Consider the following 18387-nt stretch of genomic DNA (forward strand, 5'->3'; position numbering starts at 1 on the left):
CCATAGCAAACATAAACAATGGATTTCAAGGCTAAAAATGCCTCTTTCGATTTTATCAGAGAGATCACAAATTAACCTATTGCACTACTAATAAAGATGACATAATTTGTTCATACAACACACTATTTAATTTTGACACATTTTTTTATTACAATGACATTAAGACTTAATTAATATTTTGTAATAAATAATGTGAAATAAATTGTGATTATTACACTTTATTATGAAATCAATAACCGAAATATACTTATTTATGCCATTTTTACGAATAAAGTTATTGTGATTCAGTTTTAATGTAAAAAAATCACTTCAAAGACAAACTGGCGAATCGCCGGCTTTGGGGGTCAGTGACAAATTGACTTTGGCCGACGATTCGTTATGTTTCCGGCTTTGTGTTGCAATGGGTTAATGATTAACTTCAGAGCTGTAAAGGCTTAAAAAAAATATCCACTGATACCCATGCTAAATGTTTGCGTGTGTATTGTGATTTTCTATATCTTAATTTCTAATCATAATGAAAGGCAAGGCAACAGTAACTTAACATGAGATGCTACTTGTAATGAAATAATAAATCCATTTATTTTATTCCAGTGGTCAAAAGCGATCTAACTTTATTTTTCAGTTGAGGTGTTCCATTTCAACTCGCTTGTCTGTCGGGGCTTTGAAAAACATGAACCTCAGCAGTAAGTATTTTTATGTTCTACTTAACTGAGCTAGAAAATGGAAATCAAGTTATGATAGACTGTAGTTTGAACCTTGGACTTCTGATTTGCGAGTCAGCGAGACTACCACTGGACCACAATCTATAAATAAATCAATTTAAAATATAATTAATTTGTCTAATATTTGTAGACAAGGACTGGATTTAACACCCTAGGGAGTTATTATAATTAATATATTACAATAGAGAAGGAGAACATTTTAGAGAAGTGAAGTCTAGGCATTTACAAAGTTTATGACCTGTCATTGTCTGGTTTCAGTGGCTACTTTACACACTGTGTAACATTCACCATTCTGCCTGTCTTTGAACATCCATTTGTTTTTGTGCAAATATTTTTTATTACAAATTGAATACATTTTTATGAATCCCCAGACTTCTGTATACAATGAGGTACAGCATGAATTTTAAAAACGTAATTTTTTTTATTGTTTTTAATAATTCATAAAAAATATTTTCAGAAAAAAACGCAAAAGACCATTGCCGATGCCGAGTGAGAACGAGGATCCGGAAGTGCCTATCGATTTGGTAATATATGTTTATTTAATTAATTATTATCATTATCATTATTCCATGTCCGCTCCCTAGCTGGAGCATATAGTATCCACAAAGAGCCTTCATGCATCTCTATCGGCTACCAACTCCTTTGCGTCCTTCCAAGTCAGGTTCTCGTCCCGAAGTTCTGATATAATCTGCTGACGAACAGTCATCAGTGGACGTCCACGACACGAGAACCTGATACCTTGTAAAGTAGGCAAGCGTAATTGAACGTAGTTATGCTGAAAGCAGCCAGCCATAGAAAAGTGAAACTGAGATAATAGCACTTTTGTGAAACAGGTGCGTAGAGGAGAATAGGTGTTATGCACGCGTCATATAGGTAAAAATGACAGGTCATAAGTCCTATAAATGCCTAGACTTATTTCTCTAAAATATTATCCACCTTTTTTGTAATATACTAAATATTTCACGTTGACCCTACCAGGAAGCTAACCTAGGACCTCAAGGCTACCTATGGAATTATTTATCTACAGCAGATTCATTTTTACTCAATTTACATTTTTAGAATTTTCATCAGCCATCGAGTCAAAAATACTCATCTAAAGTTCTGGTTCTATTTCATACTCAGGACTGTATTCTTCATCCGGGCACTGAAAATGATAATTACTGAAACAAAAAAATCAGTCTCGGTGGTCTATGCGGAATATCGTCTGCCTCGTGGTGTAATGGTCAGCAGCTTTCCCTACCATGCCAGAGGTCTCGGGTTCGATTTCCGACATGGTTAACATGAAATGTTTATGTAAAAAGGTACTTATAAACCAGAATATTTCATAGTCCCTAGACGGCACCTGAAGTGTAAGACGAATCATCTTACCTCATGTAACAAAAATGGTCGAGATACGCAGGGATTATTGTACCAGTGCAGTGCCTTATGTACCATTAGTTGCATAAAGGGGAATGAGAATGATAATGGCTCATGTACAACATGAAAATTTATTTACTCGGTTAAGACTCCGTTTAAATCTCAGTTCAAAGCAATATATTGTGATGTCGAATTGGGAAATATTACATACTACAAATACTGATAAAAACATATGAAAGAGATTTAGAATAATACATCGTATTTTCAAAATCAGTATGTATATTGTAGAGAAATGTTTTCATACATAATTTTAAAAATGTACTTGTTAAAAAATATGTCTTTACAAAAACGCGACATTTTTGGCTCAAGATTCTGAATGATGTTCTATTCAAATTTAAACGGTCATAAACAAAGTTCAAAATTTAACAGAATCGTGACGAATTAGGGGCGTGGCTGATGCAATGGACTTTTTTCGCGTGAATTCAAAATTTTTAATTTAAAAAAATATTTTATGCCACTTTACCAAAATTTTTTTTTTACTCAACGGTAGTACATAGAAATAAATTTAAAATATAAAAAAAGTGAAATTTCTTTATTCTAAGTACATATTTATTTTACAGACCGCGCTGAATGCTTTAATGGTTCAACGTCAAGATGAGATTACACTTCGAGAATCCACAATTCCGCCCACTACAATAGTTAATGTAAGACAAAAACGTTTGAAATTTATTTTTATATTTATTATTTTAAAAACACATATACAAAAATGGTTATGTTTTGACAACCAATAAAATTTATATTATAAGAGAACATGCAGTCAAATCTTTTTTGTCTCTTAAATGCCCTTCAACTGGTCTATTTCCTTTATTCTGGGAATTTCGATTGACGATGTTCTTAGTAAAATCGATAGAGGAAGGCACCTTCTTAAGACCATCTCCGAAAGACGTGCTAGATGGATTGAAGACATAGAGCCTCATGAGGGGCTCCTGTATGAGGTAATAGAGGGGATGTCTGAGGGGACAAACTACAGGGGGCGTCTTTGCTGAGAATACCTCGAGGATTTACGCAATGATAAGAGCTGCAGGTCACATGAAGACCTGAAGAGAGCCCAAAAGACAGATTGGAGTGGCAAAGGAGATGCAGAGTCAACTAATCCATCTAGGAGGATTGAAACCAGAGAGAGAAAACTGCTAACTAAGCGGAAAAGCCTTAGATTATGAGATTTTTTCTGAACAGGCAAAGTGTGTGGTATCGTAGAATATATATCGGAGCATTTTTTAAATAATAATAATAATCTCTATTTGGCATTTTAAGAAAAATATCACAATTACAAAGCTAAAATAATGTTCCATATATTTCCCAATTCCAATTTTTTGTTGCATCTATCTATGTAGGTAAACCCTTGCCTTACTTATGATGGCCTGTAAACTTCTGAATGGGTTGATTTACAATATCAACATTTTGGAGCGCATAAAATTATACGTACAGAGCAACTATTTAAGAGCTAGGCCACACAGACCATTTGTTTTTCCTGAATGCAGGACAAATTTATCCTTAATGATACCTGTGGGGAGAATGATTGGTCTGTTGAGCAGCCCACCAAGAGAGGTGGATCTTTTTCATGCTGGGATTACCAGTTTTAGACTCTTTCTCTCTAACTATGCATCATAATGTGTATTAGTGACTTATTCTTTTTTGTTTACTATTGTTTTTATGGACCTTTTAATAATTTATTGTGCTTTTTTTAATAATGTTTTTGTAGTTATTTAATCAAATAATTTATGGGCAGTAGTGCTGTATTGTAAATTTAAATAAATAAATATAATTTGTATGAGTATCTCTTGGTTCCTATATGGACAATGCCTATTCTAAAGGACCCGATATGTTGCGGTGTATAATAAATAAATAAATATTTCCTAAGTATAGAATAATCAAATAGGGTTGTGCTTTTAAAACAAATATTTTACTGGTCGAAAAAAAAAATTACTTTAAAAGTTATATTGAAAAAACCGTCTACTTTTTTTTGGCACAAATATTTTGTTTTTCAGGATGGATTTGGCGACGAAAAGGATCCGGTTTTGGAGTTATTGGGTTGCCCTGAGGACATGCTTCATCAGGCAAATGTTTCCATTGGCGATCAAACCATCGTTCTGGTCCATGCTGATGTTCATATAGATCAGTTTGGGCGAAAGTCAATACAAGCTGATGCAGAAATGATGGATGTATCCACTGCAAAAGATATCACTACTCTAGGTAAGTTGCACTCACACAAATCTTTTTTTAAAATTAGTTTATTATTATTTGTTTAAATATACATATAACAAAACAAATAATAACGTATCTTAACTCTTAAATAGTCCAGAAACCGCATACGCACATCAAACAAAAGGCGACTAAACTACTCATAAATGAGTAGGTTTACGTTTTGACCCATTAGTTTCTTTGTAGACGTCTAAATAAATATATTTTTTTAAAATTGTTCCTTATTTTTTATATTTTATTTTTGACATCCAGTAAGATTCTCCAATCCGTGGCATGCATCAACTTTTCTGACTCCCTACGACCAATGTCATGAAAGAGCGAGGTCAACACCTTCCGTAACTTGACAACACTCCCGTCTTTCCACAATTCTGGCAAAAGGTTATGGACCTTTTTGCCTACGTAATAGTGTTGTCTCGATGCCAGAACAGTGTTGACCCCTTCACTTAGTATCAGATCCCTATTAGAGTATCTTGTATTATGGTTGTGGTTGACGCTCGGGTAAATGTCTCTATTTATGTGTGTAACCACTACCGTTCTCAATATATACTGTTGAATAATATTCAGTATTACTTATATTATTTAAGTTACTAGTAATTATTATTATACAACTACGTTGTGTTTTCATATGTTTTCATGTAAAAAATCTTTACCGACAAGCCATATTAATTGGCTTGGTAAGGCCTGTATTTTTTTAAATTTAAAAATGTAATATTGCATGTAAATAATAAATAAAGTAAAAAATGTTGTAGTATGTTAATATTAACAGCTCACTAGGGGGTTAAATCCAGTTCTTATCTAGAAAAATTTGGACAAACTCAAAACATTGTTAATATTTTTTTGTATTTATAAAGCATGAAATATTTTTATTTATTTTTTAAACAAAGATTTTTTAATGCCATTTCTGAAGACATCTCATTTATCCAAAATTCGTAACTACCAAAAATATGGCCGCCTCCGCGGTGTAGTGGCTAAGATATGTGCAGAAAGTTTCCAGTTCGATTTCCTCAAGCCTGGGTGTTCTCTGTGCTAGAATTCCCCGCTGTTATTGGGCCCCCGGGCCTATTGTGGTGGAGAAAAAAACCCCTTTTTTTTCGTGATTTCTAATTCATGTATTTTTTATTTCATGTATAAAAAGACGCGGGCCAAGTTACTCTGGATATATCCAATTTGATGAATGAAATAAATATCCAGAATTTCGGTAAGTATTTTACCTAAACCGATCCATCTCAGTAACTAAAAGTGTAGCATGTCCCGATAGTCGGTTGTCGATCTTTTTAAAGTTCGATATTGGCAAAAATTGACTAATCTGCTTTCCTTCCATATTTTTATTGGCCTTAGATGTATATATCTTGATATTTTTATGTTTTTTAATTGTGTATTTTTGTATTATTTAATTTAGCACTCACTGTTATTTGGCATATTTACTCTCATTTGTTACTATAGTAAAGAGTGATTTTCTAGAAACCATATCTCAATTATTTTTTTTTTTTTTTTTAAATCTATTGATTTCAATAATAATATTATTTCGTATATTTGATTACGTATTTGTATAATTTATATTGTAATATTTAAATACGATTATATTTTTCCCTTTTTTATTATTTTTTAAATTATTTATACCTTGTTTTTCTGAATTGTTATTCTATTGCATCACATGTTTTAATTAAATTGAATTAATTTTACAATATATTTTAATTGTTAATTATTATGGCTTGACATGGGCACAGTCTAAAAAGCCTTAATAAGTTCATTAAAATTTTAACGAGTGTAATTTGGAATGAATAAATAAATTAATCCTGTTCTGAAGCACTAAAAGTTTAAAGGAATATAGATGTTCAAATACAGGCAGAATGGTGAATGGGAATTCATTTTGGTATAATAGGGTAAAAGAAAATATTTAAAGGAAAAAAAAGGAAAATATCACATACTACGAATATCGATAAAAATATATGAAATGGATTTAGAAAAATTATTTGTATTTTAAAAATCACTATGGATATTGTAGGAAATGTTTTCATATATAACTTTTAAAAAAATATTATTCAAAAATATGTCCCTAAAAACGCGACATGATGGGCTTTGATAATTATAGTAATGTAATGATTCATGACAATGTTCTATTTAAATTTAAACGTTCACAAACAATGTTCAAAATTTACCCGAATCGTGACGTATTAGGGGCGCGTCCAATGCTATGGACCGTTTTTGCGGGAATAAAAAATTGTAAATGTAAACATATTTTTTATGCTACTAATAAGTAGTAAAAAAAATTTTTTTGCTCAACAGTATTTCATGGACCCTTACAAATTTAAAGTTGTAAAAAAAAGTTATATTTCCCTATTTGACTAAAGGATTAGGGGCAACAAAAATAAATAAAAATATATTTCTAAATTTATTGCAGCAGAGAGAGAAAACCTTTTTAAGAAGGAATATGGAGGTCTAGGCATTTACTGCAATACAATTAGATCTTAAAAACTCTCTTGTTAGTGAATTTCAGCCAGTCTTAAAACATTTTGACATAATCATTATACGCTAAAACAATACTTACATACAGATTCAAAAACTACTCTTACTCAAATGAAAGACATAACCCCTACAATACATCACAAAACAAATAATATAATCACTAGATCCTCAACACAAATACAACTTAAACAAATACAAACTAATACCACTTTCGGACAAAGGGGTTTTGAGTAGATATTATTCAATTAAAATCTATAATTTACTTCCACTATCTATTAAAATAATTAATAACGAGAAAATGTTTTAAAAGACTATAAAACAATGGATAGTGGAGGTAGGTAGAAGTAATATGGATTGTCTCATTCGCCCAAACCAATATTGAATCAACTGCTCCACAAGCTTATGTTAGGTTTTTTTTTATTTTCATTGTGCGTTTTGTAATATAAATAATAAAGATGTACATATATTCCTAGTTTTTAAAACAGTCTGAATATTTTGTTAATTATCTCTGTTTATTAAATTAGTCTTCTTTGTTCATTCTCAATTGTAAAAACATTAAAATAAAGTATATTGTTGAGTGTCCTCGGCACGGGTAACCCCAGTGAGGTCACATTATTTTCATTATTGTTTATAGTTTGTAAGAGTAAAATATGAATAAATAAATAAATCGAAACATTTATAGTTTTTGTCATTTGTGGGCAGAGATTTTACGTTTTTATATTTTCAGGTGGTCTGGTCGTTCCGGAAACTTCAGAATCTCTGCTGTGAGTAAAATACCTTTGTTTTATTGTAGCAAAGAACACGTACGAGTATATGCAAAAAAAAAAAAATGTATCGAAATAAAACGGGAAAAAAATTAAATACCGAAATTTGTTTTTTTTTAAAAGGGTATATGTTTGTTTTGAATATCAAGTTAATGCTGCATTGTTTTCATTTTTCACCGTTTAAAGATAGAAGAATTCTTTCATCTGGGATTGACGTTAACTAGAGATGGAAAGACTGAGAAAGATATTGAAAGGTGGGTGAGTGCCAAAAGCAGGGTGAACGTGGATCCAAAATCAACTTTGTAGCGTTACCATGTGACAGGCGTTTGCTCCATTTGACAGGCATTTTAAGGTCTAGACAGGCGTGCGGCCGGCATTGTTCTGAGACAGGCATTTTTAATTAGGTCATTTAAGATTTTTTAGTAGCGGTAAGTCTTTTGAGGATCTACCGATTAATTTTCAGAATATACCGCTTTTTAAACTCAAGTTGCTGTGTCCAGGGCCGCGATTATAAAGGCTATATTCATCGGTACATACCGCGAGACGGTACACTTAACTTAGACTTACTATCTCTATCTAACTCGGTATGTTCTACCGACTTGTCATCTCGACGTTATATGATTGAATCCAACCAATGAATGAGCTTGAAAATTTGGTTCGCTTTCCTTACTTCATTAAAATTAAAAATAATTCTCATTTATATTTTAAATAGGCTTCTGTCGTAAAAAGTGCCCACTTTGAAGGGATTATAAACTCCAATTGATCCCAATTCAAGCAAATAATGCTCGCTTGAACATGCTTTTATATGACTTTTGACATTTACCAAGCGGATATGTTTAAAGATCGTCTGTATTTATCTACCGAGCGATTTCAAAGCCGGGTGCTTTAACGTCTCGATACGTACACTGAAGAAAATAGTAGAACAGATGGAATTTTTTTTAAATATATTTTTTTAAAGTGGTAATATTTTACGCCTAGAAAGCTCTTATACGTCGATTGGACAGAATCTAGCTACATTATCTGTGCATCTAGGCATACGTTTTCAAAACTGACGTTATGAAACCTGCTGATAAGCCGGTTCCGCGGTTCAGTGGGTTTTAATATATTTTTAAATTTTTTGTTTATGTATGTATCGACTTTAAAATTGATTTCATTCTCTCATATATTTAAAAGGCTTTTAAGCTTAAAAGTTCCAACCTCAGAACGATTAAATTTTTTAATAAACAGTAATTATAGGAAAAATTGCTCGGTGGATTTTTTTTGCCACTTAATGCGTAGATATGCGTATTGAGGGGTACTAGACCCGTCGGTACAAGCCGATGTACTTAAATCAAAACTTGACTGTGGGGGGATCGGTAGTGTATCTTCGTAATCGCTCGAGATAATTTATCTTCAACTATGACGTCATAATGAAGCTATGTCACTTTAGTGCGTAGATATGTGTACCGTGACGTACGCTTCCCCTTGTTACATATCGATGTACCTACCCAAACTTGTCGGTAGCGTATCTTCGTAATCGGCTTAGAGGGCGAGAACTAATTTACGGGGAACCGCCACATTAGTGCTACATAGGTCGCAGTGACGTAAAGACCATATATTGCTGACCCCCATTAAAAAAAAAGCTAAATGGTGTTAAAATACGATTTCTTAGCGGAATGTGTAGTAAAACTATGTATGACAGGCTGAGACGAGCATTATCGACAAAATCAAGAAGAGTACTGCGTTGGTTTCAACATGTAGAGCGAATGGACAGCGAAAGAACGGCTAAAAGATTTACGATGCGAATGTTGATGGATGCAGGAATCGATAAGGACCCAGGAAGACATGGCATGACCAAATTCAACAAATACTTGAAGAGAGACATGTCAAAAGTTGAAGATGTATGAATGTGGGAGAAGTGACGTCTGTATGCTAAGATATAGTGATGTGGTATTCCATCGTCTCTGATTACCCCCACGGAGAACGGCGTGATGGTTTGTTTGTTTAAATGAATTCTTTTTTGTTGCAGTGTGGAAATACCGAAAGAAAATCACCCACCAAAAATTTGTGAGAACTTCACCGAAGAGCTTGTAAGAAAAAAAAAAATTGATTACCGCTACATTTTTTCCGCTATTTTAACCCCTTTAACTCAGACTATTTTGGAAAGAATGTTTGAAAAATCTCAACCAATTTTGTAACAAAAAACAGCAATTAAAACTTTGTTTGGCTCAAGGTTTGAAATAAAGTTTTTCTATCATTATTGTATAAAATGAAGTGGGTATAAAAAGGTAAAGGGAGTGACAAGATTGGACCTATGAAATCTTATAATTTTATTTTAAATAATTATAGCACGGTCGGCTTCGTGATGTTGTGGTCAGCGCGTTTGCCTACCATGCATAGGTCTCGGGTTCAATTCCCGACATGGTTGACATGAAATATTAATTTAAAAAGGTGTTTTTACACTAGGCTTTTTCTTAGTCCCTGGACTGGTACCTGAAGCGTTAGACTGATCATCTTATCATCTTTAAAAAAAAAATGATCAAGATACACTGCAATTGGTGTACCAATGCAGTGCCCTATGCACCATTAGGTGCGGAAATGGCATAATTATGATAATATTCAACCAAAATATTTTTTATTTTTATTATTTATTAAAACAGTCCGTTAACTATTTATAGGAATCTGAGGAATTCACTAAATGTTTGAAAAATGTTTTTATAACTGTTTTTATTTTTTAATTAGAAATTTAATTTTAACTCGAACCGGGTTGTGGCCCCGTGGTAGAATCCCACTCTTCCAAGACTCGAATGACATTTTTTCCAAAACAAGTTATTTACTACTTTTAGGGAATGCTCTGAATATTGAAATATTTGAAAACTCTAGTATTTCTATTAAAAAATAAATGTTCAAATATTTGTTATTATGTGAAAAGTTTAAAACAAATAAAATAATTTGTGTAAATGTCACAGTCAAATAGTTAAATCAGCCACTCAATTTCATGGCTAGGCTGTTCATTAAATGCCGGCATTCAATTGAATTGCTTGATCAAAATGTTGAAAGCAACGTTTACTAAATAATCTCAACGTTGCTCAGACTCTTTAATTTTAATACAACAATAATAATTGTTTATTAAAAAAAATATATTTTGTTATGTGAAGTTAGGTTAGGTTAGAAGAGGCTGTGGGTTAAGTTTCATAAAAAATATAAAAAATTAAACATATCTTTTTAGTGATGTGTGAATAAAACATTCTTATAAATATCTAATACCTATTGAAATCAGCAAACAATTTTTTTAAATTTTAATAAAAAATAAATTTTGGCGTTCTGGTAATTTTCCCAAATATTTCAATTTTGGTAGCCATTTTCAACGAGTTGTAAATAACTCACTATTAGAAAATGGAAATCAAGTTGGGGTAGAGTGGGGTTCGAACCTCGGACCTCTGATCCGTAAGTCCGCAACACTAGCCACGGGACCACAACCCGATATACAAATTTATCTAAACAAAATAAAATCACAGCCATTATGAAATATGATTTCTGGAATATTCCAGCATATGCTTTGTTAGAGACGCGATCATTGCCAAAGCACTGTTTTTACTGTGTTTTTATACATTTCTGTGTGGAGTGGATTCTCTTGAGTTTTTCCAAGGAATAATGAACACTGTACCTTCTTCAGTAATAATTCGCTATCCGCTTAAAGAGACACTCTTTCGCACTATTGCATAAAACCAAAGCATTCAACAATTTTGGTTTATTTATTTATTAACGGACATTGTCCACGTATACAATTCATAGGGTTTAAATATTACAATAAAAGAATAGTTTAAAACATTTAAAAAAAGAAAAGAAGCATTGACAAACATAAGGGACATCGAGACAAGATCTGGACTATTTATTTAGTGCTCGTTTAAATCGTTGTAAACTTAAACCAAAAAAGTCCAGATCTTGTCTTGAGTTAACAATACGACAAAGACGGGTCATTGGAGAATTAAGGCCATAGTTTGTTCTATGCTGATCGATGAACAGTATTTCATTGTTTCTCAATCTACGAGTCGGAATATTGAATTTTACTTGTCCCAGTAATGATGGAACATAGATTATACCATTTAGTATGCCGAAAATATTTATGGAGTCAACATTAGTTCTACGTTTTTGTAGACTAGAAATATTTAACATTGACTCTATTTCAGCATAAGAATAATTATCTCTTTCTAGGACCAAGCATCCACGGTATTTTTCTAAGCAAACGATGTTGGACTGATTCAGTGTGATTTTTGTGATTGACATAGAATGGAGACCAGACCATGGAGGCATATTTTAGAAGAGGGCGAACAGTTGAGCAATAAAGAGTTTTGATTGTACGGACATTAATAAAATCAGAGGATATTCTGTTAAGCAACAAACGTGTAACGGACGATTTCGGTTTGCGCTTGCAAGGCTTGAGTATCTACGGCCCATTGTATTACTGTTATAGGATCACGTCGGGGTCACCATTTATAGGACGGGTGCGCGTGAGTTGATCTGAGGTTAAATGAGAAAGACGGATTACAATTGAAGTTATTTATTAAGCAGTTGCACACGAGTTACAACCTTTTATTTTGTACAGAAGGAATTTACAAACGCGAACCCTGGCGGGGAGCTGGTGGCCGGGCGACACGAAATGCCAAGATGAAATGTGAATGTTCTTCCGATGCACGGCGTTTAATATCTTGTCCGAGCTGACGTTGCAGCGGATTACGCGTTGCGGGTCAAAGCGGCATTTGGCTCTGCCGACCTCACGGCGGTCGGTGATGCCCTCCTCACTGTAAACTGTAGCTAACTTCATGATTGATAATCATATAATTGTTTTTGTCCGTATGGGCGACTCTATAAGCCGGTGGCGTATTATTTCCAATGAGAACATATAACATGCATGTAATTTACTTTTTAGGAACAACAGCTAGAAGAAATAACTACATTGGATGTTGCCAAAAGAGGAAAGAGGAAAGTACCCCTAACTGACAAATACACTATACTATCTAATAAATTGATGCGGAGCCGAATTTTCCAAAATACTATTGACCTGCGTGTTGAGGTTTGTCACATTTTTATCTCTTTTTAAATTATTTTTTTATTCTTTTAGAATGCTTACTTTCTGCACATTGCCGACGGGAATTTAAAATGCTGTAAATGGTTTTATTCATCGACCTATGGGACTGCATTCGGCAAGAGTGTATATAGTAAAAAATTGTGAGGGCGCTATTTTTTTTTAATACTCGTATAAAAAAAAAAGTTGAATTTTTTACAAACAATATTTGTTTTTTGAGGATCCCAGTTTTCTTAAATTCCTTTTTTTGTTTTGTACACCATTAAGAGAAAAGGACCTAAACAATATTGTTATGGTATTTGTTACAACCAATATAGTGTAAAGTTTCCGCAAACCAAGTATTGTAAAATTTCCATTGAAAATAAACGTAAAAATGGCATATTTCAATAAAAAATCATAAAAGCGCCATCTATGAATAATTAGTTTCATATTTTCGTTTAGATTTAAATGAAATATTTTCATGTCAACCATGTCGGCAATCGAACCCGAGAACTCTTGCGTGGTAGGCAAATGCGCCGACCACTACACCACGAGGCCGACTATTATTCTATGGCTGGCCGCTTTCTGCATAACTGCGTTCAATTGAATTAGTCGAGATAGAAAATATAAAATTAGATAACTACGACAATTAGATAACATAACTTTACGTGTATCCATAGTGATATTATGCAACCGTGCATGTGTAAAAATATTGAAAATATTGAGCAGTATGTTTATTTAGGTTTAACTATAGATTGTAATTTTAAATGGGATGTACATATTAGAAAATTGTGTAAGCGATTAAGAGCAATAAGTAATATAATCTATATATTAAAATATTATGCCCCTATTAATACTTTACGAATTATTTATTTATCTCTCTCTGAATCAATTATACGATATGCCATAACTTCCTAGGGGTTATCAAGTGAAACTAATATTAATTTTATTCAAACCTTGCAAAATTCTATGATCAAATTGCTACTACATAAAGATGTATACCGCCAGAGACACAATATTTCAATACCATTGATGTATAAATATGTAAATAAATTATCTGTTAGGGCTCTACTTTGGTACAAATTAATTTGTCAGCATGCGTCGCACTCCGAGTATAAACACAAGTTGGTACATGATTACAACACCAGGTTTACTAGTATGGAAGGGCTAGCTGTTCCTAGATATTGCAACAAATATGGCAAAAGGACACTGCAATACAGTATACCTAAAATATTTAACATTTTACCAAACAATATTGAAAATACTGAGTTAAATACAGGAGTGAGACGTTTGCTCAAATCATGGTTATTAGATAAAAGTTTTTTGTATTAGTGAAAGTTTTTAATTTTTAATAATGTAATATGTAATGTTTTTCAAGTAAAGTTATTGTTAATGTAGGTTAACTGTAAATAATCGGTGTAATTTGCGAACCTGCGGACGAGTTGTATGTATTTTTATTTATTAGTTTATACATACATTGTTACAAAAATGGCACAAATAACACTCTGGCAAATTCTGCTTGTACTAAGAGTAGGCTCAGTATATGAAGGGTCGGCAAGCCAGAAATATTCGTATGCCTAATGTTGCAATCGGTTCCTATATGGGCAAATGCCTGTTCTAAGAAACCGATTTGTTGCGGCAAATATAGTTTTCGAATATTTTCGAATAATATTGAAGAAATAGAAAAACAGTTATAGCCAAAAACAGAAGAAATGAAGAAAAAAAATGCAACTCAGCAGGACTTTAATTTAAGACTATTTTGTAAATATTTTTGAAAAATAAATTTAAAAAAAAGATTAATATTACGGGTTGATTTTATTTATCATTTATCGTTCTAGACTTTCAAAGGTGATGCGATGAAGATGGCAGCTTTGTTCTCTGCGGATAAACTGCTGGTCCGCACGTACGCGGGCAATGAGAATTCCCGCATCGCCCTGAAAATGTCGAGGGGCGCCGGGAGGCTGCTCGCGATGTTTTCCAGGAATCTGGTCACCAGCCCGGAACCCCCCATGAAAATGCGTAGAACGTTTGCCCCACGAAATTTCGAAGAGGAGGTAAATCACGGACAGTAGGGAAATATCACATACTACGATTACCGATTAAAATATATGAAATGGATTTAGAATAATTAATTGTATTTTTGAAATCAATATGGATGTTGTAGAGAAATGTTTTAAAAAAAAGAAATTCAATAAAAATATGTTAAAAGAAAAACGTGACGTGTTTGGAGTCGGTTGTTGTGACGTCAAGATTCAGAAGGAACAAATAAACATGAACCGTGACGTATTAGGGGCGTGGCCGGTGGAATGACCGTTTTTGCGGGAATTCAAAATTACAAATTTAAAAGTATTATGCTAGTAATAAGCAAAATATTTTTTTTTACTGGACAGTATTTCATAGACCTTTATTACTTTAAAAATGTAAAAAAAACGTAATTTTTCCCTATAGGGAAATATCGCATTTTTTCAAATACATTTGTAAAGTAATAAGGGTCTACGAAATACTGTCCAGTAAAAAAAATATTGCATTCTCGCAAAAGCGGTCTTTGCATTGGCTACACCCCTGATACGTCACGATTAATTTTAATTTTCAACTTCTTTCCTAACCGCTTAAATTTTTATAGAACATCTTCACGAATCTTGACGTCACAACTATCAATGCCAAACGTGTCGGGTTTTTTAGTGACATATATTTTTGTAATTTCTTTTTTATAGTTATTTATGAAAATATTTCTCCACAATATTTACATTGATTTTGAAAATACAATCAATTATTCTAAATCATTTCATATTTTTTTATTGGTATTCGTAGCATGTGATATTTCCCTATTGCTAATTCACAAACAAACATCTTCAACAATATTTTGAGTTTCTGCAAATGTTTGTAGACATTGACTTGATTACACCTCCAAGGGAGTTATTCAGATTAACATATTACAACAGAGACGAGAACGTGGAATCAATTAAGTTATCTGCTAATAAAATACATAAAACAACTTTGTTTTTAGCGACTTATTTTTATTTTTCACCGACCGGTTTCAAAGCAAACAAGCTTCTTCGTCAAGGTTTACGTAACGGTGAAAAATAAAAATTAGTGGTTAAAAACAAAGTTGTTTTATTTATTTTATAATAATGAATAACCACAAAGTTAGTGCTTCAAATATATACTTTATAAGTTATCTGCTGTTTATCTTCACAAAAATCAACAGATGGAAGAATTGAACGAATGTGCATGTTTAAACATATGCAGAATGGTGCACGCTACACAGTGTGTAATGTGGCCGTTTGAACCAACCGACGACAGGCCATAAGCCCAGTAAATGCCTAGACATCCCAATTTTCTTCTTAAATAATAACCCACATCAGTAAAAATATTAAATGGTGCAGAGCCAATTTTACTATAAAAACAACAAAAAATATTTTTTTTTCATTAATAATATAAAAATAAGCGGAAAAATTCTTTTAAAATATATATTATAGTGTAGATGGACTAGCTCTCCCTAAATTCAATAATAAATACGGAAAAAGAACACTAAAAGAACACTACCAAAAATGTATAATATGCTCCCATTAAATGTAAAAAATCAAAAAAACTTATCTAGAACGTGGTTTTTTATATTAATGTATTTTTGCGTTTTTCTTTTTTATTTAAACAATTTTTTATTTTCGATGTACATATTTTCTTTTTTCCATAGCAATAAGAGTTTTTATATGTTTATAGAATTGAAGTGATAAGATTTTGTATATATATTAGAACTTAACTATAAGCACCTGCTGACGAACTGCATTTTATGCAGTTCGGTAGGACTTGATTATTTATTTGTTAATTGTTGTATGCTTTTGATAAATAAATGAATAAAAAAATAAAATTATATTTTTAAGATAGAAAGCAGCTTGTATCGATTGCCGGTCCTTTAACTATCACTATGAAAAAAAAATAATGGCAAAATTACTGTATGGATGTTGAAAATGAAAATGAATGATTGAGAATGAAAATAAATTATTCAAAATTAATGGTTGAAAATGAAAAAATAGCGTTTAATTAATTAAATGAAAAGGCAACACTTTTACATGTTAAGCGTAGTAAGTGCTGTCAATACGTTCCATACTGTAAATGAAAGTCATTGCTTGCGGAATATCTCGGTCAAAGTAAGCTGTTTGACTGTCATCATCCGTGTTAGGGTAGCCAAGCCATTATTTTTCGAATCGCAGTACGTTTCTGTCTTAAATTTTTTTCAGAAATTCTGAAAGCAATTCGGGTAGTCGGGGTTTGGATAATTCGAGTTCTACTGTAGTTAATTTTATAAAATCTTTTTTTCGCTCATTTTAAAGAAACTTAACTGTTTAATTTAATGCTGCAATTTCAACCGCGCGTAAGAAAATATTTTGCTTATCAATTTCCGTAGGGCTGAAGTTCCACACTATAAAAATTTAAAGAATTAATTTTAAAAATGATTATTTTTGACAGCTCACCCTTACCTAAAAAATATTATTTTATAAATATTATATATTTTTTTCATTGTACTTTTTTCATTCGTGATAAAAAATAAGAATCATATTTTCTTTCTCACCTCTCCGGCTACCTTTATGCAAAATATTGTGTCAATCGGTCGTTCCGTTGAGACGTGAACGGAACACAAACAAACACATTTTTGTATTTCTATGAAATGATCTTTGAATATCAAAAATTAGGAAGAGCTGATGAAATATAGTTGTTCGTACATGTTACACAGTTTGTAAAGTGGCCACTTAAACCAGCCAATGACAGGTCACAGGCTTAGTAAATGCCTAGACTTCTATATTTTATACTCCAAAATGTTCTTTATCTCTATTGTGATATGTAAATTTTAATAAATATATTATTATGACAATTTAGGTGCTTCGAGACCAAGTCCAAGATGGCGCGAGCCTTCGTAACATCACCGCTGCAAATATTTCCACATACAATCAAACCATGAGGAAATCAAATACTTTGCAACTCGAACAAGATGGTGGACTCAATTTAATGCTACCATCTCCTGCGAAACCTCCCCAAAAACGAAAACCACAAGAAGAAACCAGCAAAGTTTCAGAACAAAACATAAAGAAAAAAAATACAAAATCTTCCAGTGTGAAGCTGTCGACAACCATGGAGGACATACGTAAAGACATTTCTAGCAATGTTCCCGAGATAACTTTGGAGAATGTTCTAGAACAGATGGAATTTGTCGAGAACCAAGCCCCAATTGCTGTGGGAACTGACCTGATGGAAGTCGCCGAGAACCAAGTTGCTCCCGCTGCAGTGGAAAATGATGGAAGAGTAGAGGAAAATGTCGGAATTATTGTTAACAAAGAGAAACACGGTAGTCAGGAAACTGGATTGGGAAGTATTGATAGAACAAAGGTGTCGTTGGGTGATAGTTTTCTTACTGAATCTCAGAATATGAAGGCTAAATACCTATCGTGAGTATTCTTGAATTTAATTTGTAATATTTTTTGTATGTAAGATTTTATGTGGGAATAAGGCAACTCTTAATATTGTTTTGCAATAAACCATAGAAAATTTAATTTAGTAATGTATCCAAAATAAAACAAGTTTATTGAATTATAATTCTATTTTATTTTTTATAAAATACTTGAATTGATTTATTTTAGAGTACCTGCTGTCAATACTGGGAGTACTTTATTGTTTCATTGCTCCAGTACTTCTTCCAATCAACAAAACAATTCATTGATACCGAGACTGCATAGTGCATAGGTTAGGTAACACTTATGGAACGGCTGCAGACATTCTG

The 18387-nt window shown here is 32.5% G+C and overlaps 1 protein-coding gene across 1 annotated transcript; it reads left to right on the plus strand.

The window, feature by feature from the left end:
- Positions 1-337: 337 nt before the first annotated feature.
- On the plus strand, positions 338-18059 carry LOC148280493 (uncharacterized). The gene is made up of 11 exons (XM_088228279.1): positions 338-521; positions 623-683; positions 1180-1246; positions 2699-2782; positions 4127-4331; positions 5476-5538; positions 7534-7570; positions 9579-9639; positions 12480-12623; positions 14453-14668; positions 17490-18059. Exons 1-11 carry the CDS (start codon positions 515-517, stop codon positions 18057-18059), a joined length of 1515 nt encoding a protein of 504 aa, XP_088084405.1. The 5' UTR covers positions 338-514.
- The last annotated feature ends 328 nt before the right edge of the window (positions 18060-18387 follow it).

Source organism: Micrasema longulum, unplaced genomic scaffold, assembly GCF_059751315.1.
Source record: "Micrasema longulum isolate JH-2025_06_02 unplaced genomic scaffold, ASM5975131v1 h1tg000575l, whole genome shotgun sequence".
Lineage (NCBI taxonomy): Eukaryota > Metazoa > Arthropoda > Insecta > Trichoptera > Brachycentridae > Micrasema > Micrasema longulum.

Bases quoted from the DNA above. Each gene is read 5' to 3' on its own strand.
- LOC148280493 (XM_088228279.1), top strand. The intron at 9,640-12,479 runs GTAAGAAAAAAA...TTTACTTTTTAG, and splicing joins AGAACTTCACCGAAGAGCTT to GAACAACAGCTAGAAGAAAT. The intron at 12,624-14,452 runs GTTTGTCACATT...TTATCGTTCTAG, and splicing joins CTATTGACCTGCGTGTTGAG to ACTTTCAAAGGTGATGCGAT.